At 37.6% G+C, this 24,044-nt stretch overlaps 1 protein-coding gene across 1 annotated transcript; it reads right to left on the reverse strand.

Moving 5' to 3' along the window:
• Positions 1–215: 215 nt before the first annotated feature.
• Positions 216–19,088, reverse strand: LOC141389471 (sodium-independent sulfate anion transporter-like). Its single transcript, XM_073960996.1, has 5 exons — positions 18,452–19,088; positions 9,004–9,790; positions 1,258–1,560; positions 876–1,021; positions 216–809 (listed from the first exon to the last, which is right to left on the reverse strand). Exons 1-5 carry the CDS (start codon positions 18,803–18,805, stop codon positions 366–368), a joined length of 2,034 nt encoding a protein of 677 aa, XP_073817097.1. The 5' UTR covers positions 18,806–19,088; the 3' UTR covers positions 216–365.
• Between the last annotated feature and the right edge of the window lie 4,956 nt (positions 19,089–24,044).

The following is a 24,044-nucleotide window of genomic DNA, read 5'->3' on the forward strand; positions in this document are numbered from 1 at the left end:
GGACGACATTTAAGTTGTATTTATAAAGATTCACTTGTCACAAACCATGAATTGCATGAATCATGGAGGTATAGGGGTTCACCATGGTATAGCCCTCCCTTACCATGAACTCCTTTACAAGGACTTGACAAATTAGTTGAGGCGCCAAAACATCTGTACAATAGTTAGACTCTGAGTATTCACGATCCACTGATTAAATTATGTATATGTATGTACTTTAATTTACATCATTACATATATTTTCATTTCATTTCTACAGATTTGAACTACAACTACTACTAATATCAATTATTAATATTACTTACATACTACAATACAAAATAATAATATTATAAAATTAAATAACAAATGATGGGGCAACTTAATTAATATTTTGTTCTATATTTAGTCAATGTTATCGTACTCGCTGTGCTGTGGTTATCACCATTACCCGTGTCAAACATCAACGATGATGGTAGATCACATTCAGCCTCCATCGAAGGTGTTTCGGGTTTCTTAAGTTCTTCCAGTAAACTTTCGGCATTATAACACAATACCAAATTACATTTTAAGCCTTCAAAAATTTGCACAACACTTGGTTTTAGGTTGAAGAAAATTAATTTCTGACCACGTCCTTTGAAATCTTCTACCATAGATGAGATCACCTTTGCAGCGGTGTAATCGGCACCATAAATATAGGTGCAGTCCAAGACTACAGGCAAGGATGTTTTGTTGCCTGATTTTAATATCAAATTGCGTACAAATTCCACCGAGGGGAAGATCAAACAACGATCGGGTGTTAGTTTCAGGAACTTGTAGCCTTCAAGGGTCTGCAAGAAAAGAGAACAAAGGGTTAGCATGTTGTGTGGGAAATAACCGCATATGTTTGGTTTTACCTCAATGGTTTCCAAAGAAACTTTGGGCCTTGCCGAGTGATACAAAATGAACAGCATATTTACACCAATTGCTATTAAAATTCCAATTTCCAGGGGCAATACCAAACAGGTGATAAATGCCACAACACCGGGTATTAAATCAGAACCTGCAAGTAAGTTGTCACATTTAAATGAAATGACCTAAATTTTAAAATAAAATATATTTCAAGATTGTTGGAGGTTATCAAATGTTTATTTTCTTTCTTTATATAATAACTACTGTTTCCATCTTTGGCTAGATAAATCAAATGACAAACACATCTTGTCTTATCATTCTGCCAACATATTATTAGCCTGCACGGAAGCGTTTGTTTTTGTTTTTCCAATTGTTGTTTATACTTACGTTTACTGCGCCACATTGGTTTTACAACATGATACTGCAATTGAAATATTACTGCCGATATAATGATGGCGCCCAACACCGTCAATGGGATATAATAGAAATATTTTGTCAAATACACCAGGGCGAACATAACAACAAGACCAATGTATAAATTACCCAGTGGAGTTCGCACTCCACTTGCATTGTTCACAGCAGAGCGAGCTAAACCACCATTACCACGATATCCTTGGAAAAAGGAATTGGCCACATTAGCAACGCCGATGGCGAAAAGTTCCTGGGTGGCATCAATGGGCTTTCCTTTGGCTAAAAGAAAAAACACAAAAATTAAACAAATAAAAAAAAATAAGTACCGACTGTATAAAACACTGACTGTATAAAAACACTAACAGGAATGGTGTACGCAATAATCTATGAACTGATCCCTAATTTTAGAAACAAATAGCATTTTTGTGAGTGACAAAATAAGTTTTGGAAGTTTCCTGTATAAATTATTGTGGGGTAGTTACAAAAAAAAAGTGTGCCTATTTATGTTACTGACAGACCTAATCAATACAGTATCCACCAAAAATGCAAGAATACAATTTTGTTGCTCTTCTTTTTGGCGTTGCTGAGTATATCTGGAAGATACCATCTTGCTAATTTTTGAGACTACCTTGTCAGTGGTATATTCTGTAGCAAGCAGAATAGATGTTCTCTCTTCTTTTCAACGTTGCTGCCCGTTAGATAAGATCTGGAAGATACAACATGGTTCTGAGACCAGCTTTTTGGTAACAAGCAGAAATGGTAGAGGACTTTTTATTTATTTATTTATTTATTCAATTTAACATGTATAACAAAGCCAACAGGCCAATTAATGAAATACAAAATGCTTAAACCAGTGACTCACTACTCCAACAAAAGGACAAACGTCCAAAATAAATACAATAGTAACATAATGAAGAGAAAAAAAAACTTAAAGTACTATTAATTACTAAAAAATTAAAATTAAACGCGTATATCATAAATGAAAAACACAATGCATCACACAGTGAGGTACTACTCTAGCAAAAGGACACATTCAGCATGTCCGAGGTAAGTAAGTAAATAAGGGAAACACTACAATCATTCTGAGATCAAAAAACTCGCTATAAAAAAACATTCCTACGTTCATCAATAAATGCAAACCGAAGCATACTATAGAACACAAATACACAAAATATGCATTTAAGCAGGGCTTGTGAAATGGTGAATAAGTCGTTTATAGAATGTGCTAGAGGAAATGCTAAAAATCTTGAGTTCAGTGGGAAGCATGTTGTACAACCGTGCCACACGAACCAGGAACGAAACATCCATCAGATGGTGTACAACTGGGATTTGAATTTGGTTGCGCCTAGATAACGAGCCAAACACAAATCCGTTTACTAAAAATAAGGGACATTGAAACTTCAGAACTTTAAAAAAACTCAGAAGCAAATGCATAAGGTTCGCACCAAAACTGCAATACTGGAAAAAGGTCATTCAAAAAAAGGATGAAGAGAAGCGGCCCCAAAACCGAACCCTGCGGCACGCCACTTCTGACCGACAAGACCGAACTATATCTGTTGTCAGCACAGACCATCTGGCTCCTACCTAAAAGGTAGGACAGCATCAGGGCACACGCACTACGCGAAAACCCATACAAGGAATGTAATTTATACACCACCTTAATATGGTCAACCCTATCGAACGCCTTCTCCAAGTCAAGCGATAACAGTACACAGCACTTTGTACCACCGAAACTGGAACGAATTGAGTCGGTGAGCCCCAACAACAAAGACGCGGTACTCCTATTCCTCCTGAACCCACACTGGACATCATTCAGCAATCTATTCTCCTGCAAATGCGACGTTATCTGCGCCTTCAAAATATGCTCAACAACCTTGGAGCAGATTGGCAAAATAGAAATAGGGCGAAATTCCTGCAACGAACCAGGAACATTCTTCTTCTTCACAGGAACAATCTTAGCCAATTTCCAGCCAACAGGAAAGACAGATGTGGTTATTATAGTGTTCACCAAATGAAGGAAATGTGAACAAAGTAAAGGCATCACAATCTTTAAAAACTTAAGACAATACCCATCCAACCCAGCCGCATTGGATTTAATCGCAGCAAACGCGCTCTCCAGCTCCGAATAATCCACGCGCCGAAAAGAGAAACCACTTTCGCTGAAAACAACACCACTCAAGTCACTTAAGACGCTCGGACTAACAAGCTGGTTCAGAGCAAAATTAGCATTCAAGTCATCAACACTTCCGGCAAACTCGTAAGATTTATCCGAGGAGAATCCATTGGATTTAAGAACACTCCACAACTCCTTACTACTCCGTTGACCCTCAAACAGCAACGAATGAGCTAAAAATCTTGCCTTCCTGACCACAGATTTTGCCTTATTCCTTGCTTTGCAAAAACTCTTCCAGTCCGCTACACTTCTTGTATGCAAATATTGTCTAAATGCCAAATCCCTAATTGAGTTGTAATACGATATCTCAGGAGCTCCATACCAATCATTATCAGAGCTCCGGAATAATTTCCTCCTTTTGACTGGGAACTCTGAAAGCAACAAACTGAGACACTCGTTAAAACAATTCCATTGGACATCAACATTGTTCGACAAGTACATCGGTGAAAAATCAAAGGAAGAAGCAACAGAATTTAAAACGTCCCTGCTGACCGCATTATAATCAACAAACTCGATAAACTGATCCTTACCTGAAACAGAGATGTCAAGAGACAAAAAAATGAAAGCATGGTCCGAAATTCCCGGACAGAAAAACTGACTAGAAAAAACAACAGACCCCGCATTACTAAGAGCAAAAAAGTCTAGAAGTGACGTAGAATTACGAGCCACACAAAAATGAGTGGGAATCAAGTTATGCCTAATGGAAACGCCAAGCCTACTACAATAATCCCTTACTCTAACTGATGAATCGAGGCAAAACAGGTCATTATTAAAGTCGCCCATTAGTACAACCTCTGAATACCGCACAAGCAAGTCACCCACATCATCCTCAAAAACCCCGAAATCCCCATTCGGGAGATATACAACACCTACAAGAATCCTTCGCCTACCAAGCACCAACTCAACAAACAAGCTCTCAGCAATACCAAACTTACTACTTTTAAAAACAACATTAAATTTAATCGACTGGGAAATGTATAAGGCCACTCCACCACCCCTCTGCACAGGTCGATCATTACGGCAACATTTATAACCCGGGATCGTAATCCTATTAGAGGGAATTGACGGCTTTAGCCACGGATTCGGTCTCTTGACCTTCAAGTGTGTTACCTCCGTTGACCTAACTCTTTTCACCTTGTCTTTGTACCCTCCACCATACTATGGAGGTTACAATTAAATTTGTCATTCCGTTTGTAATACATCGAAATATTATCGGAGACCCTATAAAGTATATATATATATATATTCTTGATCAGGGTAAAATTCTATGTCATATAACCGTCTGTCCATCGGTCAGTCTGTCTGTTGAAATCAAGATACAGCTCGCAATTTTCAAGGTATAGACGTTTCTATTACTCCCATGATGTTTGGTATTGCAAACGAGTTATATCGGTCCACGTTTTGATATAGCCCCCATAGAACGGTACCACCCGATTTTCCCTATTTTTAAGGTTTTAGCCTCATTATTACACCGAAATAACTGAAATTTGGTACTAAGTCTTCGATGGGGGTATACAACTTTCTCCCAGATACTTATCGGTACATGTCCACGCCTTAGCATAGCCCCCATAGAACGATACCTCCCTATTTCCGGTATTTTGAAGGTTGTGGCCTAAATATGCCAGCGAAATGGCTAAAACTTGGTATTTAGTCTTCATTTGGGGTATTAAACCTTCCATATGAAATTTGTCGGCATAGGTCCACGCCATCATATAGCGCCCTCATAGAACGGTACCACCCGATTTTCGGTATTTTGAAGGTTGTGGCCACAATAATCCAACAAAATGGCTGAAATTTGGTACTTTGTCTTCGTTGTGGGGTATACCTTCATATTGTCCCTATAGAACGGTACCTCCTGATTTTCGGTATTTTGAAGGTTGTGACCACAATAATCCACCGAAATGGCTAAAATTTGGTATTTGTTCTTAATTTCCATATGAAATCTTTCGGTATAGGTCCACGCCTTAGTATAGCCCCCATAGAACGGTACCTCCCTATTTCCGGTATTTTGAAGGTTGTGGTCTCAATATTCCACCGAAATGGCTGACATATGGTATTTGGTCTTCATTTGGGGTTCCATATGAAAATTGTCGGTATAGGTCCACGCCATCATATAGCACCCATAGAACGTACCTCCCGACTTTCGGTGTTTTGAAGATTGTGGCCTCAATATTCCTCAGAAATGGCTGAAATTTGGTATTTAGGCTTCATTGGGGGTATAAAACTTTTCCCCAAAAACTTGTCGGTATAAGTCCACGCCTTAGTATAGCCCCCACGGAATGGTACCTCCCTATTTCCGGTATTTTGAAGGTTGTGGTCTCGATATTCCACCGTATAGGTCCGCGGGTTCCTATATCCTTCATAGAAGCGTACCTCTTGATTTCGGTATTTCGAAAGTTTTACCGAAATGTCGGAAATTTGTTATTTAGTCTTATTTGAGTCTAAAAACTTTCCGCCAGAAATTTGTAGGTATAGATCGACGTTTTGATATAGCCCGCATGGAACGGTACCTTCCGAATTTCGGTAGTTTGAAGGTTAGCCACATTGTTCTACCGAATTTGGTATTTACCCCCTGTTTTTGTAAAAAACTTTTTTCTTCTCACACGAATTGTCAAATTTTGTAGATCGATTTACTCGCCAAAGCGCAAATGTAGAGCGCTAATTTTTATATGAGGAATTCTTTAGTAAATATGGAACGCGTCTACGAAAAATTAGGTCTGTATGTCATATGGCGTCAGAGCTATGGATGCCTAAATTATTACGAATATAGACGAACGAACAAAAATTAGTTACAAAAACTGGGGGTTAGTCTTCTTCATAAACAAAAGGAAACTAATTGTTCCATTTTATTTCAAAACAACCCGTGGTGGAGGGTATAATAAGTTCGGCCGAAATTAACGCCGTTCTTACTTGTTTTTGGTTTGAACCACACACCCTGAGGACGTGGCCGGTCCTGAGTCATTTTTCTCAGCCCTCTGCATGCTTCGTTTTCATTTTTTCTAATTTTTAGGCGTTGCTGCCAGTGAGATAAATCTGGAAGATACATTGTGGTAAGGTTTTAAGACTTTCTTGATAGTGGTATTTTTCCGGTTCTCAGCTTTTTGGTACCAAGCAGAAAAGGTAGAAGGCTTTTAGTTCTGATACGGGTTGGGTCTCTTGACCTTCACTCTTTTCACCTTGTTTTTAGTGGAGAAGGTTTGGTTTTTAATGAAACCATACGCTCAGTGGTCGAGGTCGGTGCTAAGTCATTTCTCTCAGCCCTCTCAGTACATGTTTTTTTTCTTTTTTCGGTATGAGAGAGTGTTTGTTGAGCAAGTTATTGTATCTAATTTGAAAGTTGCTCACCACCTTAAGATTAGTCCTAATAAATTTGCACTTTCTCACCATGGTCGACGAGGTTTCTCACCATGGTCGACGAAGTTTGCATCGACCAACGGTAAGCCCTTATTTCATTAGTCAACCGGCGGTGGGAACATTTTCGAACAATTTCTTTGTCGATATTCCTTCCTTAACTTCATCCTCCCTCGGAAGACTAATTCTATCGGCTTGTCGAGTATGTGTAAAGAATACCACTTTGGTGATCTTCTTATGGGCGTTGCTGCCCGTGAGGTGAGATCTGGAAGCTACCAGAGATGTTAGAGGGCTTAGAGTCCAGGTTGGGTCTGTTGAGCTTCAATTGTTTCTCTTTTTACCTTGTTTTTTAGTGTTTGGTTTCGGTTGAAACTACAAGCCTGGTTTTTCTTCTTGCTTGGTTTTTCATCTCCTTTGTCCTCATATACCTTATCTTCGAGAGGTGTCCTGTCGGTGTGGTGGCAGAGCCTACCATTAAAGAAGGTGATTTACTCATATCAATATCTCCCCCGGTGAGGTTTTTAGGGGGTAGGGGAATCGATGTTGATGTTGAACTTAATTTGCCCTCTCTAGCCATGGGGATGAGAGAGAGAGAGCTTGGTAACATCTTGGACAAGTAAGAGTATTTTTTTGAATTTTGCTCATCACCTTGAGATTAATCCTAATAAACTTGCACTCTCTCACCGTGATCGACGAGGTTTCTCTACCAACGAATGTTCTGAGGTAGTGAAAACCCACGGTACGGTAAACCCAATTTTCTTTAGCCATCCGATTTAAGTCACATGTTGAGACGGTGGGAACATTCTCGACCAATCCTTCCTCAACTGAATCCTGCTTCGGAAGCTAATGCTAAAAATTGTAGTGTGAAAGGTATATGAAGGAGTGGACTTCAATATTGGGAATCCAAGAAGCCTTGATTCCCCTAGCAAAACAAATATAATATTGTAGTCATTTTGCGATTCCCGCCACATGATTGTAGTCCTGTTGTGATTCCCCAAGATCCGAGAAGGGACATTAAACTGGATCAAAGAGCAAAAGAGTTGAACTTTTGCGGAGGAGGTACTTGAAGGAATAGACCGACATTGTCCATCTTGGAAATTGGATCTAATTTCAGAAGTCATTACTTTCGATAGTTCTCGGGCCAAGCAGCCATTTTAGTGGGTCACTATAGAATTTATTATATATATTATATCAGGAACCATGGGCTTGCTTGCCCACGAAAAAATATATTGTTGTAATAGAAATCACAAGAATTCGATGAAAATCTCAAAATAATCCTCGAACAGATCTTAAACAGCACTTAAGCGACAATTTGAAACTTTTGTGTGGGATGTGCCGGAAGGAGTTGTAAGGTTAGTCCATCTTCTAACTTGATTAAAGTTTTAGAGAAATATTACGAAGCGCAAAGATTGGATCAATGCCAGTCACTCCTTTTGCCCACCAACCATTTAGTTCGTAACCATAGAATTTTTAGAGCTTTTTGACGATTATGTCAGGAAGCATTGTCTTGTCCACGAAAAACATTATGTCTCTGTAAACAGGACCACAATGAGTACCTCGTTAAAAATAAAAACTATCCTCAACCACCCATAAATTGCAATTAAGCGATAGTGTTGGAAGATTGTGAAGGAGGTACACGAATGTGTTTCAAGCAAAACCTTCATGGAACTTGGCGTTCGTTTAGATGTGCAAATTTTTAGGATTTTTATTAATTTGTTGGGCCATTTTTCAGAAATTATGAACTTCCCGCTAACAAAACAAATCGAATTCTAATATTTGTATGACAGGTAACCGTAGAAAACCGATAAGTCCCATCTTCGAACCTGTTCTAAGTTCGGATAAAATATTACAAGTTGCAAGGGGTTACACCAAAACAGAGGATCTGTTCAAGAGTTATCGTGTGACAGACGGACGAACAAGTCTATATCGACTCCAAAATGTCTGAATCAGATTCTGTCCAAACATACTTGGGGCCCAAAACTCTTATTTCCATGAAACAAACTTTTGGCCGAATCAAAGTGTTTACACCCTCTTTGGCTAAAGGCTCAGTTGAGATCACTTTTTCATTGAACTCCTTAGGTCATGATAGCTCAATGAATTAAAAGAAATACTAACATTAGCTATAATTAGAGTGTCTTAATGCTCAGGAGACTAATATTTTCCTACAGTTAAAATATGTACTTTTTTGTTTTACTTACCAAATGCCTTGCACACCGATATATTCTCGAGCATAGCAATCATGGGTACAATCACCAAACCATATCCCAAATTGCTGATCATAGTGAAAAAACTTTCACCCTCCACCGGTGGAATACCCAACGTTTCATTTCCTGGTTTCGATTCAATTGAAAATGGTGGCACTGCAGGTATGGGTAGACCTTCAGGTACATGTCCCGTCAAACGGAAATAATGTTTTCCTTGCGATTCCAAATACATACTGATGCCGGCACATGTTATCACCAATGTTGCATTACGCATAACACCCATAAACCAAAAGATGCGATTCATTAAACTGTGATACCATTTGGCTTCGCGCGTATCTTTTGGTCCCAATTTGATGCGGCCAACAAAACGTAAACTTATCAATATTGCGACACAGCAACAACCCAAAATAGCATCGTTAACATGGATATTGTGTATATCGTTAATCATACTAATCCATCTTTGGATAAACGACGATCCTTCACTTTTAACGCCCAAAATATTTTTAACTTGTGATGTTGAGATAATGAGGGCCACAGCACTTGTAAATCCAGCACTTACAGGGCCAGATACGAAATCCACCAGAAAACCCAGTCGAAAGATGGCCATACATATTTCCATTATTCCAGTTATAAAGGTGAGCAGAACAGCTCTTTGCCACACCCCTTTGGCCACTTGATATGTCAGCAGCGAAGCAATAGCTGTCGATCCAACTGTACTGTCTTTACAGGTGCCCAGTATGACGTAGACAAAGCAGCCCATAAAAGAGCCATAGAGACCAAACTGAAAAGAAAAAAAGAATAATGGATGTTAAAATGGCAGCGAAAAAACGGAATGACAATGTTAATATAGCCTCCATCATGGAAAATATAAAAATAAACCCTGAAACCTCTGGCCACTTGTTCTTAATGTTGTTCATGTTTCATGCTTCTACGTTATTTTGATTTGTTTTCAATATCAATTAAATTGATCAAAAGTTGTCTCACAACCATTCAACCATATAGTATATGCTATGTTAATCACCAAAATGAATTCTCCTCTATTAATGTATATATTTCCACATCTAAAGAAGACTGTAATTTTAAAACTAAAATTATTACTTGGGTTTAATTGAATTTTTTTATTCTATTACTAGCAAATAGCCCGCTATTTCGTATGCGGAAAGCGAATAAAATACAAATAAACAATATGAAATACTGCAAGCAAAACAACATTAAGTTCGCCCGGGCTGAACTTTTTATACCCTCCACCATAAAATATTCTGCACTAAAATGGAATAATTGGTTTCCTGTTAGGTGCAAAAAATATTCGACGACGATTAACCCAAATGACTAAATTTTGGTAAAAAAATGTATCTAAAAATTTCTTCAATCTTTTGTTACCTTTATATGGGGGATATAACAAAAAATTGACCTTTGTGGACGATATTTAGTGGAGAAGTTTCGTGAATGCTGAAAACGTCAAGTGTCAAATTACAGCTAGTTCGGTTAAAAATTGTAGCTAAAATCAACAAAATACCGACAATCGGGGGGTACCGTTATATGGGGCTATTCCAAAACACAGACCTATACTGGATTTTTGGTGGAGAGGTTTCGGGACCATTGAGAACCTCAAATGTCGTATTACAGCTAGTTCGGTCAAAAAATTTAACTAAAATCCGCAAAATACCTTAAATCGAGAGGTACCGTTATATGGGGGCTATATCAAAACGTGGACCTATCTTGATAATTTTTAGTGGGGAAGTTTTTGGTCATTGGGAACATCAAATGTTGAAATTTGACATTGACATTGACCAATTGGTACTTGGGTATAAAACGTTTCTTCTTGAAAAGTCTTCCACTCATAAATTAAAGTTATTTTAACCCATTTCGAACTTGGTGTTCGATTTTTCGAATAGTAAAATCTCTTTTCTCAAAAAAATTTTAATGGATGAAAAAGGTAAAATTTTGTACAAGTTTTAGTATAAATATTAAATCTCATCTGTCAGAAAATAAAAAAATAATCTTTTCTTAAAAACTCCCCATCCCCCTCCATGGTGGGGGTACATTTTTGAAACCTACATTTTTGGATACTTTTTAAATTAATTTTAAATAAAATATAATTTAAAACAAAATTAAGTTTCAGTGTTTTATTTAGAAATGCACTTAAAACTAGGAAATAATTAGTCGCTTAGTCTCAATAAATATATTCTTTCTCATGATGGAATCTCTCAAATAAAACGCTTGCCGTTTAATTTTGCCACCATTTATAATTTAAATAGATTCCATCATGAGAAAGAATATATTTATTGAGGCTAAGCGACAAATTATTTAATAGTTTTAAGTACATTTCTAAATAAAACACTGAAACTTATTTTTTTTTAATTATATTTTATTTTTAACTTTTTAGTAAATACATTTTTTTGACCACTGAGAACAAAAACTTTAAAATGCCTGAAATCGTGTAGTACCGTTATATAAAGGCTATACCAAAACCTGGACTTATGTCCATAATTTTTGGTGGGGAAGTTTTTGTACCATTGGGGACTCCTAATGCCAAGTTATAGCCAATTCTGGCTAAAAATGAAGATATAATCCTTAAAACACTTGAAATCGGGTGGAACCACTATATGGGGGCTATATCAAAACCTGAACCTATGTCAAAATTTTTTGGTGGAGAAGTTTCTGTACCATTGGGGACTCCAAATGCCAAGTTACAGCCAATTCGGCCTCAAAATGAAGGGGGCTGCACCAAAAACCTGGACGTATATTCACAATATTTGGTGGGAAAATGCCTGTATCATTGGAAATGCTAAATGACAGCTAATTCGGGAAAAAATGAAGATCCACAAAATACCTGAAATCGGGTGGTACCGCTATATGGGGCTGTAGGAAAAATTGGGCCCATATTCATGAATTGTCATCCAAATCTGAAAAGTGTGCAAAGTTTCAGTTCGATTGGTCAACTGCAACTGTGTGGAAAATGAGTTTCCAGAGTTGAAATGCAAGTTAAATAAAACACCGTTAAAACACTGTAAAATGGACCAATCTTTGTTTTAATTTCATATTCATGTATTGTCATCCAAATCTGAAGAGTGTGCAAAGTTTTAGTCCTATTGGTCTATTGCAACTGTGTCAAAATTGAGTTAACAGATTTGAAATTCAATTTAAATAAAACACCGTTAAAACACTATAAAGTGGACCAATATTGGTTTTGATTCCATATTCATGTATTGTCATCTAAATCTGAAAAGTGTGCAAAGTCTCAGTTCGATTGGTCAACTGCAACTGTGTTAAAAATTATTTTTATTTTTATGTAACCTCTTCACAAAATATAAAGAACATGATTTACATGCTCAAGCGCGACTTTACATATGTGCAAAGTTGACGGTTCGACATTTCGAACACTGGTCCTTAAGCTATATTTCAGTGGCTATATCAAAACGTGGAAATCTACTGACAAATTAGGTGGAAAATTATTATAGACCCATAGAAGACTAAATACTAAATTTGAGCCATTCCTATAGAAATTCTGAAAAATCCTAAAATCGGAAGGTACCGTTCGACTGAGGCTATATAAAACATGCTGACAAATTTCTGGAGAAAAGTTTGGTAGCCCCAAAGAATACTAAATATGTATTAAATTACACCCATTTCTCTAGGATCTAGGTACCGTTCTGAGGGGGGTAATCCAAAACTTGGACCCTACTGGCACATTTCCGGGGAAAAGTTTTGTAGGCCAAATAAGACTCATTACCACACTTCAACCACTCTTTCATTCAAAAATGCTAAAATACATCAATAAAACAGCAAATTAATCAACATTTTTTTTTACTTCTCCACATATAGGGTAAGCGCCAGTGTTAGAAATTTCGAACACCATTTTCCGGGAAAACGAAAAATCGGAAATTTTTTGAGTAGATTTTTGACATCAGTGGGTACTAATTACCATAAAAAAGTATTTTTTTTTCTTAAAAATAAATAAAAAAACGACTATGGGATTAACCCTGACTATTTTGAAAAGCAAACAGAAAAACAAACTTACCGCCTGTTCATGTATGTCGCACGGAAACCTGTACTTCCGTCTAAAAATGCGTTCATGTATTTCGCAAACTATCGTGCGACTGCCGTTACGTATCCTATGCGAAATACTACTAATTTGAATGTACATTTGTACAACTATGTTCCATATGTGAGAGCCAACCCAGTTGTTCAATAAATAGCAATTGTCTACTTTTACATAGGCATGTAACTAATTACTCATTGATCCTAGTTACTTTACACCCAAAAATGGCAAATAAAATAACCTATTGCTTGCTTTTCTCACTGGAAAAGGGCGTCCCTGCCTATCATGTCAAATCACTAGTTACAGGTAATGCGGTGTGTAATATATTGACTATTTTATAGACTACCGATGGATAGTGTAATCGACAATGTTTCTCTCTTGTAATCTCTTTTTGAAAACAAAATAGAATAAATGTATTGTCATCTATATTAATAAAAGAGTAGAGTGACTGATTCACAGACTGACTGACTGATTGACTGATTGATTCATCAACGCCCAGACGAGACGGCTGAAGCTAGAATCATGAAATTTTGGGTGAGGGTCACTCTTGGTCCGAAGGTGACAGATAAGGCTTGGTTTTTGGAAATTCGAACTGGAAGGGTACTAAAAGTACTAAAAGGTACTAAATATGGTACCGTTTGTATTTGGCGAACCGGTAAAGCTAGAACATTGAAATTTGGAATAAAGGTCACTGATGGAGAGTTAGAAAGGTGTACCAAAGGGTTTTTAGAAATTCGAACTATAAGCGTACGAAAAGTACTAAAGTGTACTAAATTTGGTGCCAATTCGTACTTTGCGAACGGATAAAGGTTATAGGTTGAAATTTGGTGTGAGAATCAAGGTTAAAAGGTACTAAAGGGTACTAAATTTGGTACAATTTGGATAAAGGTTGAACGGATATAGTTGGAATCCTGAAATTTGAATTAAGGCTGCTGTTAGAGAGTAGAATGGAAGCTGTTGGCGTGATACCACTGACCGTCGATAGCTCAGGGATGAAATGAGAAGAAAATAAAAGACAAGCACGAGTGTATGAGTTTCAAATATATTTTCGGTTTATTGTTTGTATAGGGTTTCTGCGAATGAGAAACATTACCTTTTGTATGTGAAGCTACGAAACGAAAGCAATAGGAGTGTGACTCCTTCGAAAGTTAAATAGCAAGTGAAGTTGCAGGTGGGCAGAATAACGTTCACAAGGCCGTGACATCAACTACGACGCAGCATTGGAAAGCGCCCCTCTGCATCCGAACTATGCGAATAAAGCTTTCCAGGAGAGGTAGCAGAAAAGAGCGAACTCTCTCCTACAAATAAGGCTCCTGGAAGAAGTGCAGAGAAGATTTCCCCATAGAGCTCGAACGAGCGGCCAATTAACGTAGTTAATTGGAATGCTGGGAAGGGGAAACAAAGTATCGAACGTATACATTGGCGTAACCAATGTATCGAACTTATACATTAGCCGCCCACCTTGACGCGCTATCTGCAAGGCAACAGGGTTAGACTAAATTCGCGAGCAAACTTAAACTAGAGTTAGTAGGTTGTGTTTCAAGTTAGAGGTACGCAAATCAAGTTTCTAGTTTTGAATAAAATTTTTTTTTATTCTGAATTAAAAAAAGTTTTTGGTGCGTTTGATGTGCAAAAACTTATTGTTAAATAAAGATGCAACAAACATGTTATTGGGCTACATTAAAAAAGGATGAATATTTTTAGAAGAATATTTGGTAAGTATAGATACTTTTTGGGACAATAAATTTTTTAATTATCTTATTAAACTTTTATGCATTTTATTTCAGGTACATCTGAATTATCTCAAGCACACTTGAGATGCACATTCCCAGGACCAAATAAACATACATAAGCAACATAAGTCCCAGTATCAAGAATTCACGCATAAGTTTCAATATCAAGGAATTTAAAGATTAACATTAAATTGTCATTTATAATACATATATGTATGTTTATCCACGTCATGTAATTAAATAAAGCGTGTTTAGCGCATATTCGAAAAGTACAGATTAACTGTTATAATTGTGTTGTTCAAACTGGTATTCTTATTACAACTTACTAGTGATTTGGGCTATAATTTCTGACCACCGAATTGACTGGTTACTGGTAATGCACTGAGGAGACAATTGCCTTTCACATGACTATCGAATTGGGTGGTTACTGGTAATGCAGTGAGGGGACAATTGCCTTTCAAATGAATATCGAATTGGGTGGTTACTGGTAATGCAGTGAGGGGACAATAGACCCCTTCCTATGACATCCCCATGTTAAATTCACCAGTCTATAGCACTGCGAGTAGATTGGGTGGTAACTAGGGGTGTTTACCAGTAGCCAGCAGAATTGCTAGTTATTCCCTAGTTACCCGAACAACTGGGAACCCTGCCAGCAATTGGAAGTGAGTTTCGCACTCCCTCGCCTAAGAAGTCACTCCGGAGACACGCCAAGGAAGATAGTTGCTGAATTACACAAACAATTTCTACTGCCTTATTGTGATTACGTTTTATCGCGTATGTCGACACTTCGGAGTAACTTCTGAGTGACTTCCAAGGCGATTGTTTACATTTATTTAATGATTCCACACATTTGAACAAATATAGAACATTTTCTATCTGATGATTATATGAGACGGTGGTGCAGTGGTAAGCATACTCGCCTTGCACTCTGAAGGTCCGGGTTCGCTTCCCAAGTCAGGCAACAAAACATCACATTTTTAAAATGACAAAATTAATGGAGGCGGAAATTGCAAAGAATAATTTCTCTAACAGAGAAGAAAAATAAATAAAAATAAAAAAATTAAAAAAAATAAATAAAAATAAAAGAAATAAAAATAAATAGAAAAAAAAAATATTTTTTTTTAATTTCTAGAACTATCGCGGAAATGATCTTCCAGAAGTGTCGCTGGAGTGACTTCCAAGACGACACGCCGGCGTGGTTCATTTGTTCACAACGGAGGTCACTTCAGGGTGACTTCTGCGACAATCGCCGCGACTGTTTTCATCGCCTTGGGCGACACGCCTAAGTCACTTCCGCGATAGTTTTTGCTTGGAGGGAAATGAGAAATAAAAACAAAATCCACATATACATACAAACTTTGGAATATGTGTGATTTGTTTTGTTTGAAAAATAAAATGTGTCGGTATTATGAATTATTTTATTTTATTGATTTCTTCAAAATAAAACGAAGTGACCCCAACGAACTAAAGGCATTGTCGTTGTCCATGGATCCCAACACGATATAATTTTGCATCAGAACATTTGAATATTTTTTTGGTAAACTTTTGTAGCACAGTGTCAATTATCGACATTTTTCGACAAGTTTGCACTTTCTCAAGGCCAAAACTGCCTGAAGGAGCGTTCCAATGCTTTTGCGATGTATTAGAGAGTTTTCAATTACTGTCTTGGCTACAATTTTTGTCTTTGTGTTGAATCGAAAATCTTAATGGTTTGGCTGTTATATGCCAAAATATCCAAAAAACGTTAATAAAAAACTTAAAGTCAAAATCGGGAGGCTCAATTTTCACGGTAGATATATGGTCCAGTGAACTTTTTTGCTCAGTTCAATCCCAGGAATCAGAAACGCGAAGGGCTCATTAAGGTTTTTTTCCTTCCACACAAATCGCCCCACCCTAATATCCAACCCTTGGACACAAATTTAAAATTTTGTAAATCAAATAGAACAAAGTGACAATTTCTAAATCGAAAGTTAATTTTTTGATTTTTATACCCTCAGAATTTATGCTAAAGAGGGTACGTAGAAATAATGGTTTTAGACCAAGTATGTTTGGACGAAATCCGTTTCAGACAATTTGTAGTTGATTTAGCCATGTTCCTCCGTCTGTCTGTCTGGCTTGCTAGATCCCACGATTACTCTCGAACGGATATGCCGATTTGGTAGAAAATTTAGTCCTCGTAATATTATGTCCAAACAAAGATCAGAAGGCTGTCCTCGCTGCCGCTTATACGACGGTACATTTTTTCATGGGCAAGTCCATACTTCCTTAGATAATGACTCAAAAGCTCTATAAACCGCTGCCGCCAACAACTAAAATGCAAGTGAAAATCGGGAGGTACCTCTCTATAGCCGCTTTATCAAAACGCGGACCTATAGCGACAATTCGCTGTAGGAGTGTTGTATATTCCCAACGAAGACTAAATACCAAATATCAGCCATTTCTGTGGGATGTTGAGGCAACGACCTTCAAAATACCGAAAGTCTGGAGGTACTGTTTTATGGGGGCTATACGAAGTCGTGGACCTACACCGACAAATTTCAGACGGAAAGTTTTATAACCCCCAACAAAGACTAAATACCACAACCTTCAAAATTCCAAAAATCGGGAGGTACCGTTCTATGCGGACTATATGAAGACGTGGACCTATACCGACAAATGTCATGGGGAAAGCTTTGTAGCTCCAAAGAAGACTAACTGCAAAATTTCAGCAAGTTCGGTGGGATGTTGAGGCCACAACCTACAAAATACCGAAAATCCGGAGGTACAGTTCTATGGGGGCCATATAAAAACGTGGATCGATATATCCCGTTTTCAATACCAAACATCCTAGGAGTAATAGAAACTTTTGAACCAATTTATAAAGTTCTATCTTAAATATTGTGAACTGTATCTTTATTTCAACAGACAGACGGATGGACGGAATGGTTATATCGACTTAGTATTTTATGCTGATCAAGAATATATATTAGGGTATGGCGATTTGAACAACTTATTGTGCCCTTTCGCGATTCTGATTCCTGGGATTGTACTGAGCAAAAAAGTCAACTAGACCTATGTATACGGTGAAAATCGTTACAAGCCACTGTCCTTAGATGAAAGTCTGAATTCACACAAACTGAGGTTATATTTCTTGAAAAAATAGGGATCTGTTCTGGTATCTCTGTCGGTAACGCTGGCTAATCCATTTACTTGTTTTGTCTATATTAGAGTTCTCTCAAGTTTTATCAAAAATATCGATTTTAGATATCGTCCGCATTGTTTTTACAAAAACTTGACCCAAATATGACATTTGAAGTAGCTGTTTATTTCCTTGGCCTCAAAATGCGTTATTCGTCGAAACGGAAGTTTAATCCAATAGCACACTAATGCCATAAAAATATTGGCATAAAATATTCACTATCTTGTCTGTCATTAACCGAAATTTATCGTGACGTTTACATTAAAATTTATTTATTTACACTGACACGTTCTTGGAATAGTTGTAACACTGAATAAATATTTTATTTTGCTAATTCCGTCTATATTTACATTCGTTGTAATCTAAAGTTGACAAATTTTATCTAACAAGATCATGGGACTTGCTATCACAGCATCAACAATTGTGGGTGGTCATATCACCCGCCCAACCTCTAGTATGAACGTTACTTTCACACGATCATTTACCAACCTGTGTGGGTAGACCGGCAACACTCGAATAAGCTAAACCCTGTGGTATGACAGTGAGGCCCACCGTAATACCAGCAATCAAATCACCAATAGCATCGGCCACAGTATATTTCGGCAGCCATTGTAATATCGGCAAACGTTTATAAAGGATTTTCTTGCGAAAGATTTTTCTCATGCACGATTGTTCTTCTTCTTCGGATTTGTTTAGCAATTGTTCTTTACTGCGATATTGTGAGGTACGATGATCGGTTATTAGAACAAAATCAGTTGAACCGCGCAATTGCACATCAAATGGTGCCGTTGTTTCCGATTTTTTATGAAATTCCGTTTGGGTCTCTAAGGAAGACATTTTCATTAATTATTTCGGCCGTGTTTATATGATTTTTTTTTTTTCAAAAATTAATTAATTTAATTTCGTGGACATTTGTTAAACGTTTATTTTTATTTTAGAAAATTGTTGCGTTATTTTTGCACGTCCACACTTTGTAAACTCCACGCGATATCTGTCTGAATCGAATCTGCTGTTTATGACTTTTGCTGCAAACAAGATCAGATCTTTTGTTGACAGACACACACACTTCTGTTGTGTTCTGTTTACTCGATATGCGACGTTAACAGCCGAGCGGCACTATTCGAGTGATAACTTAATTTTCGAATAGATCTTATTTTTGGATGGGGTGGTTGGTGGTGCAAAAAATGTGTAGTTAGTTGACATTAGTTAACATTTTTGCGTATTTACTTTAAGATAACTTCTTGTACAGATACACATGTAGATACATATGTATGTATATATGTACGGAGTTATGTAGATATGTTATTATTATAAAGTTTGTTTACAAAATATATTTTTGGCGCAGCAGCCAGTTTCGTGAGATTGTCGAATTGTGGCTAACTCGATTTTTTCAATTATTATGTCAAAACATTTGTTTATCCGAATTGTTAGATAGGTATTTGATTGCATTGGTGCCTGGTGGATCATCATTAGTTACGTAGAATATACAAGAACAGTAGTTTTCCACCAGTAATGGAAAATTTTTCGTTTTTCTTTGGAGAAAAATTTGTATTTTATTGCGATTTTCCATATCCCAAAAGGCGCATACTTTGAGGCAAGTCAAACAAAGTATTGATGATCACAAAGTTAAACTGTTTTCGAAGTTTCTTGCTTTCCAATGGAAAATTCCACAGATTAACCCACCGTCCTTTTAAATTTAAAAATAAATACAATTTAACAACACCGGCGTATATTTACAGAATCTTAAATATGTAACCTAAGACGATTTTTATAGTACCCTATCCCACTATGTGGGGAGGGTATTATGAGTTGTGAATTTTGGCTATTACATCTATACATATACCGAAGTGAATGTGTCAAGGAGCTGAGTGGATCCGACAATGTGTGTCCGTCCGTCTGTTCATCTAAACATTGCAATCGGATCTGCACGACATTTTTGGTGGAGTTTCCGGAGTGGTTTTTGTGACGGTCAGATAAATACTTCTGTGGGGAAATAATCAACATTTTTCCTGTTACTTCCCTTGGGAGCATAGGACTTCACATTCCTATTAATTGCGAGGAGGGTATAATTATACCCTCTGTGTTTAGACTAACGAGGGCATAACACTATCATACTAAAAAAAGGTGCCTCATCGAAATTATGGTTTTAGACCGCAAGTATGTTTGGACGAAATTCGTTTCAGGAGTCGATTTAGCAATGTTCGTCCGTCTGTCTGGCTGGCTGAAGCGTACGATAACTCTCGAACGGATCAGTCCAAAATTTGGCATTCGTAATATTTTATTTGTCCAAACTTAGTTTAAGATAGAAGATGGATCGCATCGGTTCACTCCCCCACAAAAGTTAAAAAAATTTGGCGAATATGGTGTTCACGATAACTCTCAGAGGCAGTAACCGATTTGGTACATACTTCGTACTTCTGCTATACATAGATCAGGCACACAAAATTCGGAAAAGTGAAGATTAACAGCTGCTCTCGAATCGCTTTGATTTTTTTGAAACCACTTGCATTCGCTGCCATCCTTACGACGCACAGAGGACGGAATCATTGATCTAGCGGCGCGAAAGTCAAAAAATCAAAGTATAAAATTGCGAAATGTTTTCCATTATATCGATTACAGACACTCTGCTGACTAAAATTTTGTTTTTACTCTTTTGTTGTTGTAAATATTCACTCAGTTATTCAGTGTCAAGTACAAGAAATTTTGACGGATCAGATTTTAATAAAATTGTTGCTAAAAACCTGATCTCATATTTGTTTAATTGTTAAATAAATTCGTAATTAAACTAAACAAAGTTTATTTTTTATTGATAGGGGAGGGTTTAAGTTAAATTAAAATAAAATGTTTGTGGCCTGAAGTGACATAGTTATAAAGCAATAAATTTTCAAAAATTATTATTTTTTGTATGTTTTTAGTGCAATATACTTTTGTTGGATGGAACGTAACTACAAAGGTCCACCGAAGTTCAGTCCAGTTATTTTTTTAATAATTAAATTGGACTCCCTAGATTCCGAATAACCAAAATTTAGCTGCAAATAGCTGCAAATCTTGCTAATAAATGGTCTTGAAAGATAGCTTAAATCCTCAAAATACCCAAAATCTGTCGGTACGGTTATATGGGGGCTATATCAAAATGTAGACCTATGTTCGCAATTTTTGGTGGAGAATTTTTGTGTCCACTGGGAACCCAAAATACCAAATTACACCTAATTTGGTCGGAAAATGTAGCTTTAAATCCCCAAACTACTGAAAGTCGGGAGGTACCTTAAAAGGGGCCTATACCCAAACGTGGACCTATGTCCACAATTTTTGGTGGAAAGGTTAAGTGATCACTAGGAACCCTAAGTACCAAATTACAACTAATTTTGAAGGAAAGGGTGGCTTAAATCCTCAAAATATCGAATATGAGGAGGTACCGTTATATGGGGGCTATACCAAAATATTTGCCTATGTTATTCATATTTAGTCCATAATTACCCACAGACACAGATTGGGTTTGTGCAAAATTTCAGAAAGATATCTTCATTCGTTTCCAAGTTATTAATTTCGCGCCGCTACAAGTACAAGTTTTCTTAAGGGGCAAGTCCATTATTTGGTACAAACTTAGTTTAAGTTCGAAGATGAGCCCTATCGGTTCACTCCTTCAGGTACCTCCCCCAAAAAAGTTTAAAATTTTTCGGTAAAATGGTGCGCAATGGTACTATGCACATCATAATATTTCTGCGAATTTGTTCCATAGGCCGAACTAAGAAAAGATCTCCATTTCTCTCTATTTGTTGCTTCTCACTCTGGAATACCGCGCCTTTTCATCTCTTCATCCACTTGTTTGGGCCATCTATTCCTTGGCCTGCCAATTCTGCATGCACCGCCAAAGGGTCCGTATTTATACGCCTTTTTAGCGGGTTCATCTTCGCTCATTCTTATGATATGGCCTAGCCCACGCAATCGCTGCATCTCGATACGTTTAACTATATTGATGTCGTTGTATAGCAGATACAGCTCGTGGTTCATACGACGTCGATATTCACCGTCAACGCAAATCGGTCCGTAGATCTTTCGAAGAATTTTCCTCTCAAACACATCAAGCACTGCCTTATCTGCTTGCGCAAGTACCCATGCTTCGGAGCCATACATTAGCACGGGTAGTATCAGCGTTTTGTATAGTGTTATTTTTGTTTGACGAGATGTGGCTTTGTTTTTAAATTGGTTACTTAAACCATAGTAGCATCTGTTGGCCAATACAATTCTTCTTCTTATTTCACAACTGTTGTTGTTTGTTGTGTTTATGGCAGTGCCGAGGTAGACGAAGGCTTTAACTACCTCAAAATTGTAGGTACCAACTTCCACAGTTGGTCCGAGCTCTATGGACGCTGTGCGCGTCGACACCATCAATTTGGTCTTTTCGCCGTTTACCGCCAGACCCACTTTCGCAGATTCTGCTTCGACCTTTCTAAAGGTATCAGTTACTTCCTTTACTGATCGTCCCATGATGTCTATATCATCAGCATAAGGAAGTAACATGTGGCTATTGGTGTAGATTGTGCCACTTCTTTTGACGTTTGCCTCTCGTATAACCTTTTCCAGCAGGATGTTGAAGAGATCACACGAAAGGCTGTCTCCTTGTCGAAAACCTCTTTTGGTGCAAAACTCTTCGGAGAGGTTCTTTCCTATTTTAGCTGAGGACCTGGTGTCAGTTAAAGTCATTTTACAAAGCCGAATGAGCTTTGTGGGGATACCAAATTCAGACATGGCTTGGAATACCTTTGAACTCAGCGGTCTGTCGAAGGCTGCTTTATAATCGACAAAAAGGTGGTAGGTGTCGATCTGCATCTCTTGGGTCTTCTCCAGGATTTGCCGCAGGGTAAATATCTGGTCTTGCCAGGTCTAAAGCCGCATTGGTATGGTCCAATTATCTCGTTGACCACAGGCTTTGTAGGCAATAGGGATTAGATATATGTCCCTATAGTTAGAGCATACAGTCCTATCTGCCTTCTTGTGGACGGGACACAGGATACTCAGGTTCCAATCGTCGGGTATTCGTTCTTCCTGCCAGATGGTGCTAACTAGCTGAAGAATACACCTTATCAGCGTGTCGCCTCCGGTTTTGAACAGCTCGGCTGGTAAGCCATCGGCTCTTGCTGCCTTGTTTTTCTTCAGCCGATTTATTGCTGTCATTACCTCATCTTGGTTGGGCGGTATACATCCAATACCATCTTCTGGGATTGGGTCTGTGGTATCTTCGTCGTCTTCGCTGCTTTTGGATATCAACAGTTTTGAAAATGTTCTTTCCATATCCTGAGCACACTATCTGTATCAGTTACCAGTAGTGGGATTCTGTTACGCATTTTTGCTTTTATCGATAATTGTCGGTAAAACTAAAATGCTTATAATTTCGATAATTAACGAAATTTTTCGGTAAGTTACCGATGAATAAAAAGTAGTCGCTAGCATCTACCGAAACAAACAGTGATGCCAACTATTCTTTATGTTTTAAGTCATAATTTTGCGATTTAATTTTACCGATTTTTGTCGGTAACAGCAAAAATGAGTTACAGAATACCACTACAGATTACTTTGCTGGTCTCTACAGGAGTATGTGCCTGTACCAAAGCCATCAGTTTGATGCTTGATTTTTTGGTAGAATTTTCGGACTTCATTCTGATTCCTGTACATCTCGATTTTTTCACACTCCAGCTTTTCCATCTCTCTCTTTTTCCTGAGGAAAACACTTTTCTCCTCTCTCCTTTTCTCCCGATATCTCTCTCGCGCGCTACGCTTTGCTACGGATTGCAAGGTAGCCCTATATGCCGCATTTTTCTCTTCGGTAGCAGCACGACACTCCTGATCATACCATGATCCTAGAATGTTTGGTGTTGAAAATGGATTATATTGGTCCACGGTCCCCTACAATTTTCCGGATTAAGCCGAAATGGCTTAAATTTCGCAAATAGTCTCCATTGGAAGCATTAAACTTCCCATTTTTTGCTATAGGCCTACGTTTTGTTACTATATCGCCCTACTTTCGCTATTATTGCACCGAATTTAAATTTCGTATTTAGCCTTCGATGAGAGCATAAACTTC

The sequence above is a fragment of the Musca autumnalis genome, unplaced genomic scaffold (assembly GCF_047663935.1).
Source record: "Musca autumnalis isolate F117 unplaced genomic scaffold, ASM4766393v1 scaffold_1, whole genome shotgun sequence".
In the NCBI taxonomy this organism is placed as follows: Eukaryota; Metazoa; Arthropoda; class Insecta; order Diptera; family Muscidae; genus Musca; species Musca autumnalis.